Source organism: Paroedura picta, chromosome 10, assembly GCF_049243985.1.
Source record: "Paroedura picta isolate Pp20150507F chromosome 10, Ppicta_v3.0, whole genome shotgun sequence".
NCBI classification, from domain to species: domain Eukaryota; kingdom Metazoa; phylum Chordata; class Lepidosauria; order Squamata; family Gekkonidae; genus Paroedura; species Paroedura picta.
The window spans coordinates 67105640-67117382 of NC_135378.1; the positions used below are offsets into that span (position 1 = coordinate 67105640).

At 43.1% G+C, this 11743-nt stretch overlaps 1 protein-coding gene across 1 annotated transcript; it reads left to right on the forward strand.

The window, feature by feature from the left end:
* The first annotated feature begins 1510 nt into the window (after window positions 1-1510).
* PLA2G12A (phospholipase A2 group XIIA) lies at window positions 1511-9712 on the forward strand. Its single transcript, XM_077300632.1, has 4 exons — window positions 1511-1931; window positions 5802-5878; window positions 7029-7194; window positions 8058-9712. Exons 1-4 carry the CDS (start codon window positions 1721-1723, stop codon window positions 8174-8176), a joined length of 573 nt encoding a protein of 190 aa, XP_077156747.1. The 5' UTR covers window positions 1511-1720; the 3' UTR covers window positions 8177-9712.
* The last annotated feature ends 2031 nt before the right edge of the window (window positions 9713-11743 follow it).

The following is an 11743-nucleotide window of genomic DNA, read 5'->3' on the forward strand; positions in this document are numbered from 1 at the left end:
GAAAATGAGGCCACTATTTTGAAAAGACTGATTGAACCTTTCCCTTTTGACAGCATATGTGATGGGACTTTTGTCATTTTTCCAATACCAATGAAATATCTGATGCTGTTTAATGCATAAAGCTTTGAGGAAAATACTCTTGCTGTGAATGTCATTGGATGTCACCTCACAGGGTGTCTGTTGTGGGGAGAGGAAAGGGAAGGCGGCTAAAAGCCTCTTTGAGCCTCCTTCGGGTAGGGAAAAGCGGCATATAAGAACCAACTTTTCTTCTGCTGCTGCTTTTTTGTCTTAATCCTTTTGATTTAGTAAACCAATCCAGTGCGCCTGCTAATCTTCTTTGTCACTTGGTATTCAATAGCCCATCACACTTTTATTAAGAGAGGCATGTCAGGGAGCCTTCGGGGTACACCGTCTGTTCTACCCAATGGGACTTGAGTAGTCAGATCCAGATGATTTTAAATGGACCCTCATGAATCATGATTTTTACACTGAAACAAAATAAAACTGCCATACCGTACTCTGTCTTAGTCTACAGGTAGCATCACAAAAATCATGCATCCACTGCTTTGTAGCACATTGATTGCACAAAAATACAATTCCAAGGCACAGTTCCTGATGGCTCCACATAATTTTTACCCCCGGTCACGCTAAACTCATAATCAACTTCTGCCCATGGTGTGGGACCATACAGTCTATAATTTGATTTTAGCCATAGTTTAATATAGCTCTGACACACAGACATTTAAATCTTGCATTACTACGTTTTGCCATAAGGTCATTGTGAATACAAAACTCGGGTTGGAAGGAACGTACACCATCCTGCACTTTTGGAGGATGAATGAGATAAAATTAAAACGTAATAATGAAAACAGGGTGGTCATTCCCTTTCCTCCGAGCATCCCAGTGTCCTGTCCTCCCCCTTTATTTTGTCATCATCACAACTATGACGTGGAGCGAGCTCGAAGCCCTGGTTCTCCTCTAGAACTTTGCCTGCAACAAGACGTTGGCGTCTGCGCATGACACTCCCCCCCCCCCCCAATACACTTCACTTCGGGCTTTCGCAATTCGCATTGCGCATTAAAATCTTCACAATTTTTTTTAAATCAACTTTGTGCCCCCTTCCCACCCCCACCCCCGGCTAGGCTCTTGGCGTGTGCTCCAAGAGCGTTGTCCCTCGAAATCGGTTTCCATTCGCCTCTCTTCGTGCAAGGACAATGCCCCCCTCCTCCTGAGAGTAAGGACTGGAGACCACCAGGGACAAGCTCGGCGTCCGGGCCCCCCTTTCAGACCAACCCCGTTTTATTCCGGGCCTAAGGCTTCGTGGGCATGCACGCCTCCGCAGACACAATGAGGGGCCGGGGGGGCAGCTATTACACCTGCGCAACCTTGCACGGGACCGCCTGTCCCCCGTGCAGGGGGAGTCCCCTGTCCTTCCCGACAGCGCAGTGGGAGGCTTCGTCCGGGCCACTTCCGGAGAGGCGCTGCCCGGGCACTTCCGTCCCGTCCCCCACCTCCGAGGGACTAGCGCCACCCCTCTCCCTGCAGGCGTCCAAAGGGCCCGGGCAGGCAGCGTCGAGGCGCGGTTGCTGGGCTCCAGGGGCGCCCCGGGCGGCTGAAGGGCGCCTGCGAGAGTCTCCTCCGCTCGCGGCCACGGCATGGAGCGCCTCGACGGAGACTGACTCGCCGCGCGGCTGGAGCCTCCGCGCGGGGCTGTGTGACAATGACGCCGCGCCGGGCGCTGCTGGCCTGCCTGCTGACCTGCGGCTTGCTCGGGGTGCAGCCCGGCCGGGGCCAGGAGCCCCAGACGCCCGACTGGAGAATGACGCTCAAGACCATCCGGAACGGCGTGCACAGGATCGACACGTACCTCAACGCGGCGCTGGATCTGCTGGGCGGAGAGGACGGGCTCTGCCAGTATAAATGCAGCGATGGTAAGACGGATGTGTGTGACAGGAGGCGGGGAGGGCTGTCCGAGCCCTGATTCCCTGGAAACTGCCTATTTATCTATCTATCTATCTATCTATCTATCTATCTATCTATCTATCTATCTATCTATCTATCTATCTATCTATCTATCTATCTATCTATCTATCTATCTATCTATCTATCTATCAAGTCATACAGTTCTTTCCTAACTGTGGCTGTGTTTGGTTGCTGTGACATACTGTCATGATGGTCATTTCTTAGTCTAAAGAAGAGTGCTTGCACTCGAAAGCTCACGTCTTTGTTGGTCTTAAAGGTGCTACTGGACTGTGATTTTATAGTTCTTTGCTACGTTAGGGTGTGCTGGGCTTTAAGGAAATGTATGCGTTTGAACACTTTCTGCAGTCCTCTGTTTGTGACGTCAGGTAACAATAGGGTTTTCTTCAGAATGTTGATTTATTTTCATTTTGTGTTGTGGATCTGTGCTGTGCTGTGTTGTGGTTCCTGGCTGTGGTATTGGCTTGCGTAGCTATTGTTTTAGCTGTTAATATAAACGCAAAAGCTCTCCTTGTTCTTAAACTGTAGTGAGTGTTATCAGATGCAAGGTAGTCCATAATCACGCCACGGATTTTGTTACGGAAATACAAGAATGATTATGAACACACTGTGTGCCTAGGAACCGGTTTTGTTAAGATTAAATATTTATAGATTAAATATTTGGAAATCAGTCTGAAAGAGGATCCATTTTTCCATCATCAGGCATCAAAGGCTAGGACAATAACCCCGTTGCAGCTCAGTTCTTAACATTTTGTGCTCAGCTGCGTTCTCTAAATTTCATTGGGGTTCAGAATCTTTTTCTGCTCAAAAAGCTGCAAAATGTGGGCCATCTTTTACTAAAATCGTGCTGTAACTTCTTTTTTAAATAGTAAACATATTCGTGTCATTTCAGTAAAGTTTGCAATAACCCTAAAACATAGGCCGGTAATATCATCCATATTGTCAGCTCTGCCCACTTGTAGGACAGAAAGAATGTGTTTGCCCGAGACTGGGATCCTATGCACACTTTGGAATGAGTGGTACCAGTTTCTGACTGCCCTGACCTGGATGACCCAAGCTAATGCAATTTCATCAGATCTCGGAAACGAAACAGGGTCAGCCTTGGTCAGTATTTGGATGGAATACTGGGCTCTCCACAGAGGCAGGCAATGGCAAAACACCTTTGAACATCTCTTGCCTTGAAAACTGGACAGGTTGCCTAAAATTGGTTGTGGCTTGACTGGACTTTCCACCACCACCAGTTTCATAATGAATGAGCAAGCGCATGATCATGCTACAGGGCTGGCTTCTGAGGTCATAACTAAGTTGAGATTCGAGAACTTTCCGGCCCATAATCCATACTCTTAGCCACACTAATTTAGAAAACAATAATCTTTTACATCATGTGAAAGGTTAGGGAATAAGTTACCCAATAGTCCCCATCTTGCAACAGGTGAATTCTACATGTTGAAAACCAGGAGAGAGTTATGCGTAAAGAAAGTGTGTGTAGTTTTTCCCCTATTGTATGAAAATATTTAATCTGGAGAAAGAAATGGCAATTATGTTAAGACAAAGCCCGTTCTGTGTTATTTTACTTTTTATTGCCTCTGTGCAGCTAATTTTTGAAAATTTTTGACTTCACTGACTTTGATTTTATCTGCCGGAGCCATTTGATAGTTTGAGCACTTCTTTCAGCCCCAAGAGAAAGTTAAAATAGAATATAAAGGGTTTTACCTTTTTGAACAGCAGTGATCCAGTTCTGTGTCTCAATCTACAGTACAATAGTGCATTTCGGTAGAGGACTTCAAGTGAGGAGTAAGTTTCTGCAGTTTTTCTTTGCTCTTGTACTGTACAAGACAATGCTGTCTTTTACAGATCATTTACCCCATTTATATCCGGGCATACAGAAGCAGGTGCTCACTTCAGTCTGTGCTGTTCTTTTGACAGTTTCCCCTGGGAAGAGGGATACAACTGCTAATCAATTTTTGACTGGCAAGGGGGCTTCAAACTGTGGCTGGTGAAGCAGTTTCAAGTAGCAGCTTCTTTAGTAGACAGCTAATGCAATATCCCCTTTGTCACTTTTTTAATATAAACTTCCTGTATTAGAAAACAAAACAGGACTTTTGTGGCATACTCATAATTTAGCAAATTTTTATTTTAGCATAAACTAAGCATTTCAGTTTCAAAAACAGTGCCCTTGGCTGTCCTTCCAACCATTCTGTTCAGCCCATACAGATGTTAACATAATTAGGGATTATAAGTTCAAACAAATGCATATTTACTGCTAGGTAGTTCCAAAGAACTTCTGATTAGAGATGGGCACAAAGTGAACCACAAAGCAAAATTCACCATGAATGTTGCCAGTTCATGGTTCATGAACTGAAGTTTGTGATGGGGTTACCATCATGAACTTCCACCAACTTTTAAAGCAATTCATAGTGGCTCATGAATAGAGCAGAAAGCAAGGATTTAAAGGGACTCAGGGTGACTACAAAATAGCTCCCCTGAAAGCTGAGTTGCTGAGATGTTTTTCATCTGCAGTCCCTTTCAGCAGAGTTTGTGGGGCCATGAACCAGTTCACATCTCTATCTGTTCCACATAATATATTTCTGGTAAGGCCGTGGAGGTGGAACATGTCTCATGGCTTAACCACCACTCAGCGCTTAACACCCACTCAGGGTAGCTGTCCCGCCCCTGAGTGCCTCCTCCTCCAACCGGCTTGCCTGTCTGTCCAGCAGCCAGTCAGTCTCCTTCTGTCCCCCACCCCTGACCACTCCCTCCTCCTTACGCTTCCCACCAAGTTTCAGAGACTGCAGATCCATGCTGCGTGAGAACTGCCCCGCCGGTGAATTCCCTTCTCCAGTGGGGGGTTGGGGTGGCTCCAGCTAGCACCCTTTACAGGTCCTGGGAGGAGGAAGAGGCCATCCACAGAGTTCTTCCACCCCCTCCCAATCTAGCGCCTGTGGTATTCCTGAATGCAATGGGCTTGGGCCCTAGATTCTGATAATATTTTTGGGACTGTTCCTTAATTTCCCATCCCTAAGCCTGTGCAAACTTTGTACACCTGTGCTTCTTCTGGGTTATTCTATTGAATAAGAAGTCACTGGATCTGGTCGGGCTCATAGGCCCATTATGCACAGGCCATAATACCTGCGCTGGTGGTGGCAGCGCTTCGGGGAAAATCCCTGATAATGCTCGCCACCAACACAGGCGCTTCCCAGCCCAGGGCTATGGAAGGCCCGCGTTAAGCAAATGCAGAAACTTCCACAGCTTCCTGGGTAGGCCGGGGACCGGCAGGGCTGAGACGGGTCAGTGCTGTGCATGATCGCCAACGCTGGGTCTTTCAGCCTGCCCAGCCCCGACCTGCAGTGGACACCGCACACCCCTGCGGGCTCTGTGGAGCCGCGGAGCTGGCAGGGATGACCCCCTGCCCCCACCAGTGCGTGTGGAGGGGGCCTGCCCTTCCCACTCCCCCCGGCCCCTCCCCACTACCCCCCTTCACTTACCTCGGTTGGCAGTGATCTGGCCCTCCTGGCCCCGGCATAAATCGTGCGCACAAGCACTATGCCGGGGCAGCCCAGCATGCCCCGCCCCCTGCGTACACGGGGAATGGCAGAGCATGATGCCCCACCGCAACGGCACAGCGGCAGCACAGGGTAGCTGCTGCCGTGTATAAAAGATCCCTGTTGCCCATTCCACAGAGTGAGAGTTAATTCTGAGCGATGATTCACTTGTACTGCATACAAGTTTATCGACATAGACACCAGTTGTCATTGTGTACTTTTTAAAAAGATATCTAATAAGGGGAAAGTTTAGAAACTAAAGTTCTTCATATTTTACAGGATATAAGCCTTTCCCCCGCTATGGCTATAAACCTTCACCACCCAATGGATGTGGTTCTCCCCTCTTCGGTGTGCATGTAAGTATCTCCTTATACTGTGAACATATGTGTTGAAGGATGTTATATTTTAAATGTGTTTGTGTTAACTTGATAAACTGACTTCGTAAATATTCATGTTTGCACCAGAGCATTTTACATTATCTGGATAAAGTTATTATATGTCCACAGTAAACTAATTTTGAGTTTTTATTAATGAAAAAGGGTGCATATGTATCTATTCATTTATTTAAATATTATCCTGTTGTATAATTGTATACCTGAAAGCCAAACTCATCAAAGCCATACAATGAGAGAAACATAGCCAGTAATCATCCAAATGATCACATAGCCTTGGCAGTGAGAGAAAAAAAGATACAGGGGAACTTGTAAAGAAAGAAGCAAGTTGATGAGAACCTCCCAGATCGCTCGTGTAAATGGGCTAAAAAGCCAAATTCCCTTCCTAGCAGAAGTCTCATTTTTTCATTTTGTGGGAGAGATGGGAATAGCCTCCTTGGCTTGTTCCTTGGCTTACTTGTTGATACCCTTAGACATATGCTATGTCTAGTACACACAAATGCATGAAGCTGCCTTATACTGATCCTGATCCTTGATTCATCAACGTTGTCCACCTAGACTGGCAGCAGTTTTCCAGGATCTCAGACAGAAGTTTTTTACATCCAACACTTGATCCTTGTAGCTGAAGATGCTGGGGATAGAACCTGGGACTTTCTGCATGCCAAGTGGATGCTGTGCCACTGAGTCATGCCACCTCCCTGTGCTTATTTGCAGTGATCTCTGATGCCTTCAAACTCCTGTAATGAAACCTGTTGCATAATACCATGGAAAACTTACTCAGCTACATGGAAGTGACTGTATTTTCTTTATTTTCTTTGCTTTGGGAAGAATGCTATACAGTTAGGTTCCATGGCTGGCTGGAAAGGAGAGCCTTTCAGATGACATCTTAGAATTGTTTGGTTGCATAGCCAAGTTCTTACTTAATCTCAGTCTTTTTAATAGCTCCGAGATGTCTTTGCAGAGCATAAGCAAGGCCTTTCCTTTTAGGCTTCTCTTCAAGGAACCCTCCAGTGTATTTCTTCTCCTGTGTGCTGGTTGATTTTTAGAACTGGCAGAGTGGTGGGTCTGGTCAGCACTCCCAGGAACTGCTAACTTTGTTACCTTTTCCTTTTAGTTTGACATTGGCATTCCTTCAATGACAAAATGCTGCAATCAACATGACAGATGTTATGACACCTGCGGCAACCAGAAAAACGATTGTGATGAGCAGTTTCAGCATTGCCTGTCTAAGATTTGCCGAGATGTACAAAAGACATTAGGAATACCTGAGAGTGTACAAGGTAAGTTATATAGTTGCAGAACCTGAATAACTTTATTCATGTGTATACTGTTTTTGCTCCTGGGCGGGGGGGGGGGGATGAACTGTAAGGCAGGGGTAGTCAACCTGTGGTCCTCCAGATGTCCATGGACTACAATTCCCATGAGCCCCTGCCAGCGTTTGCTGGCAGGGACTCATGGGAATTGTACTCCATGGTCATCTGGAGGACCACAGGTTGACTACCCCTGCTGTAAGGCACACGTTAATGTATTGTTTCATCTAATAATGAATCATAGTCTAAATCTCATTTTAAACTTATTTCTGTCAACAATGCTCAAAACTGCGTCTTTAACCACAATTAACTACCACTTACTTTTTTTTTTGCCCTTGAGCATGTTTTCCAACTCAGTTACTTAAACTCTGGAATTATATGAAGAACTTATTTCTTTCCCCTTAAAGTTGGGCATTACAAGGAGAGGGAAGATCGACCTCACTCTTGTTTTCAAAAACTCTGTTGATTCTTGACATCTGTAAAAACTGATAGTGCAACTTGATTAATATGCATCTGCAACAACAGATATAACGACATATATTAATAGCAGACAGCAGATGAATCTGAGATTTCGGATTGCAAATGCATTCATAAATTTACTGTTATGAGCCTTCGGAAACCTCTTGCTAGGTTGCTCGCCTATCAGATTTGGTTACACAAGCCAGAGGAAATTTATATTAAAACTTGACCATGTATACACTTATTCACAAGTCAAGACAGAAAAAGATAAATTTTTGTCCCCCTTTCCATTAGTGACATCTGGACTTCATTGTATTATTAACCTATGAACTGATTCACTCTTCCTCCTCCCTTTTCCCCTCTTCTCTTTGCAGCATGTGAATCAACAGTTCAGTTGTTGTTCGATGCAGTCATACATTTAGGATGCAAGCCATACCTTGATAGCCAAAGAGCAGCTTGTATGTGTCGGTATGAAGACAAGAGGGATCTTTAAAGGGGCTTGCAACCTAGTTCAAGATCAGTCTTGGTTGCCACTGCCCTTTTTAATTCTTTCTGTTTTGTTTTTTATTTGTTACAAAGCTGTTGGAAACATATGAAGTGACTGTCTTCTGCGGAAGAGATTTTTTAAATTTTGTTTTTATATAGCACTTCTTACTTCCATCATCTCTTTTGGATAGATCCTTAATTTCTAAGGATCATTTGTACATGTCTTTTAAGCTGACACTAATATTTTGTCACTTGATATTGGAGTGATGGTATAATTATGGATAAGTGCCACTCTAAACTACTTCAAAAAATCTTCGTAGTGGTGGAGGAGATGAAGACCCGTAAAATTTCACTGGGGGAACAAAATAGTAGGTCAAACTTTGGTTTTACCAGCACTCGGTATCTCTTTAGTGCCTTGATTTTATTGGCAAGCAGGAAAATCTCAAGTTTGTGAGTTCTGCTTGCAGTCTTGTGTCTTACATTAAAGGTGGACCATTACTTTCAATAGATTCTGTTTAGTTTGCTAATATTCATAGTATGTTTAATTTTTTTCAGTTGGGTGTTTAAGTATCACCCCAATGCAACTGAGGTTATATGTAACCATTTATGAAGCAGTCTGTCTTCTGAAGTGCCTGTACAATTTAAAACCAAAATGTTGAAATAGTTCTGATTATATGTTGACTTTCTAGAATATATGTGCAGTTTCTCAAGGGACAAAACAGCTTTTAAAAAAGCAAACAATTTAGTGAAAGTTTTAGGCACAAATATATTCTGTGCAATACAGTCCTCTTGAGTCCATTACAAAAATAGAATCTTACTGGTCAAAACAAACAAAATATATGCATTTTTAAAGGTATAAACATATGATCTGTTCATCATATGCAGGTATCAAGACTAAATACAGAAATAATGAACATATTTGCAATCGTTTCTGTTTCATAGGGGTGTGGGAATACTTTTTAAGTGTTGTACAGGGTCTTATTTACACTTGATATTTAAATAATTTTGAACTGCACTTTCCCATTGATTTTTAAATAGAAAAATATTCTATACATTTCATATATATTTTATATATTTGTTAAAATGAAGTTATTCCTCAGGAACAATGGTCACAATCCAGCTCTCAGTTAGCAGCTGTGTGTAGGCATAAGATTTGTACTGCACGCAGAATACTTCTGAATAAATATGCAAAAAATCAGGCTTCACATCCCACTGAAATCAATAGGACTTATAGTAGCAACTTAACCTTGTAAAATTGGTTTCAGTGAGACTTGGGTCATGGCCTAACTTCAGTTGGATTTCGACCAAGAGGTATTCATTGATTGCTTTTGAGCATCAGGTTCTCTCTTTTTTGAAAGATGCATTTTTAACACTGACCATAACTGTCCCTCAGGAATCTGAACACTACAAGCTTGTGAAATGAAATTACTTGAAGAGACGTCTGTGATACATTGATGAAGGATAAGGGAATTTTATAAGTGAAAATGTGCAAAGTATAACTGTATCAGTTTGGTTTTAGAAAAAAATAAAGAGTCAAAGCTGAGTGTATCTTCTAATTTCTGTGTGTGACTAAAATAATATATTACAAAGATTTGACAATTAAAACTCATTAGCCTTATTTTACAGGCTGTCAGTCTGAATGTATTTCTTCAAACTCTGCAGATTGCAGTGTGTAGCCTTTTGGCTAAGATCAAGTGTAAGCCATGAAGGGAGAACAGCACTGTTGGGTGTTTGTACTTGGGTAAATGGAAGGTGTTTGTCTGCAACAGGAAATTATGCATAATACTAAGGGCCAAGCCTGTTGCATTCAGGAATACAATGGGTGCTAGATTGGGGTGGTGGTGGAAGAACTCTGTGGATGGCCTCTTCTTCCCCACAGGACCTGGAAAGGCTGCAGGCTGGAGGCCCCCAGCAGGGGCAGCTCTCACACAACAGGGATCTGCAGTCTCTGAGCCTCAGAGGGAAGTGGAAGGAGGAGGGGGCGGTCGGGTGGGGGATGGAAGGCAATTGGCTGGCTGCTGGATAGACAGGCAAGCCAGTTGGAGGAGGAGGCATTTAGGTGCGGATATTATTATTATTATTATTATTATTATTATTATTATTATTATTATTATTATTATTATTATTTAATTTTTAGACCGCCCTTCTCCAAATAGGTCTCAGGGTAAGCCACCCTGCATGGGTGTTAAGCAGGGTGTTAAGCGCTGAGTGGCACTTAAGCCATGCTCCTCCTCCAAGGCCTTACCAGAAATATGTTATGTGGAACAGATAAGTAAAAGATGTGGGTATAGACCATGATTTTTTGTCATATGAACACATTTTGCTTTTGCATGTTCCTCCCTCCCCCTGCGCATACTCTGTTGTCTATGCTGGGTTGCTGTATTTCTGGTTCTCAAGAAATCAGTGTTTTCCCTTGCATCTAAACCACGCAATCATTATTTGTTTTCTAAACAGGACTGGATACCAACTCACAATTGCAGATATATCTTGGGTTCCTAATAACCTTGAGGTCCAACTGGTACGCCCTGCACAGGGCATTTCTGTCCTTTTCTAATAGAAATTATCCCAGTACATTCCAGTCTCTTTAGGATACCCAACAAGCCTTCAGAAGGGGCAGCTGTACATATTTTGCTCTTGTGCTCAAATACTACAGAGGCCCTGGCTAACTGCTGTTGTCTCAATTTTAATCTTGATACACTTAACATGTTCCTGGTTGATAAGGTGATGAGTACTCACCCAGTGACTTGATGGTTGTAATGCACCGCAAGGGATTATAAAAAGTTTCTACTGCATTGTTCTTCCCCTGTTCCCTCCTGCTGGAACTCTGGGGGTTTCGTATGCTATGAGTCATTGGAACTGTACCAACAGAAATTGTAGAAGCCAGTACTTTGAAGGAAAAACATAGACAGAGAAACCTAGACGGTATCCTGTCAGATGGTTTGGAATCAGAACACAGTTGTCAGCAAATTTTGAAAGCCTTCTCTATGAGCAAAATACAGGGCCATAGGCCAAAAAGACTGTCAAGTTCTCACAGAATTCCTAAGGTGGGTTTCTGAACTAGCAAGCTAACAACAGGAAAATGTACATTGTCATCTTTAGAAATGTCAAAAGATAAAGCTAAGGCCAACAGTGCAAAATCAGATTAAAATATTTTATTACTCAGTTAAATTTCCCAAAATTCCCTATGCATTTCACCAACAGGCTTTCTCAGGGGAATCTGTTCGTTTTGCAGTTTTTCAAAAGATCTTATTCTTTTTTTGTTTTTTGTTTTAAATTTAACTGAGTAATAAAATATTTTTCTGATTTGTAACTCATAGCACAAGCAGATGCAAGATTAGATGGGTTTCTGAGCATGAATTTCTTATACAAAGTAATTACTGCTGGTTGAATACCTGAACATTGAAGGATCTATTTGCAACATCATGTAGATACTCTGGCAGCCAATGTCAAGTTAAAATGCTTGGCTGGGCATGTAAAAATGAAGGGAATTTCCTCTTCTTGAACTGGCATGCCTCTTCTCCTCTAGCAATATCAGAAGGATTATAATATTTCTAGTAGCTGTGAGGAGAAGCAT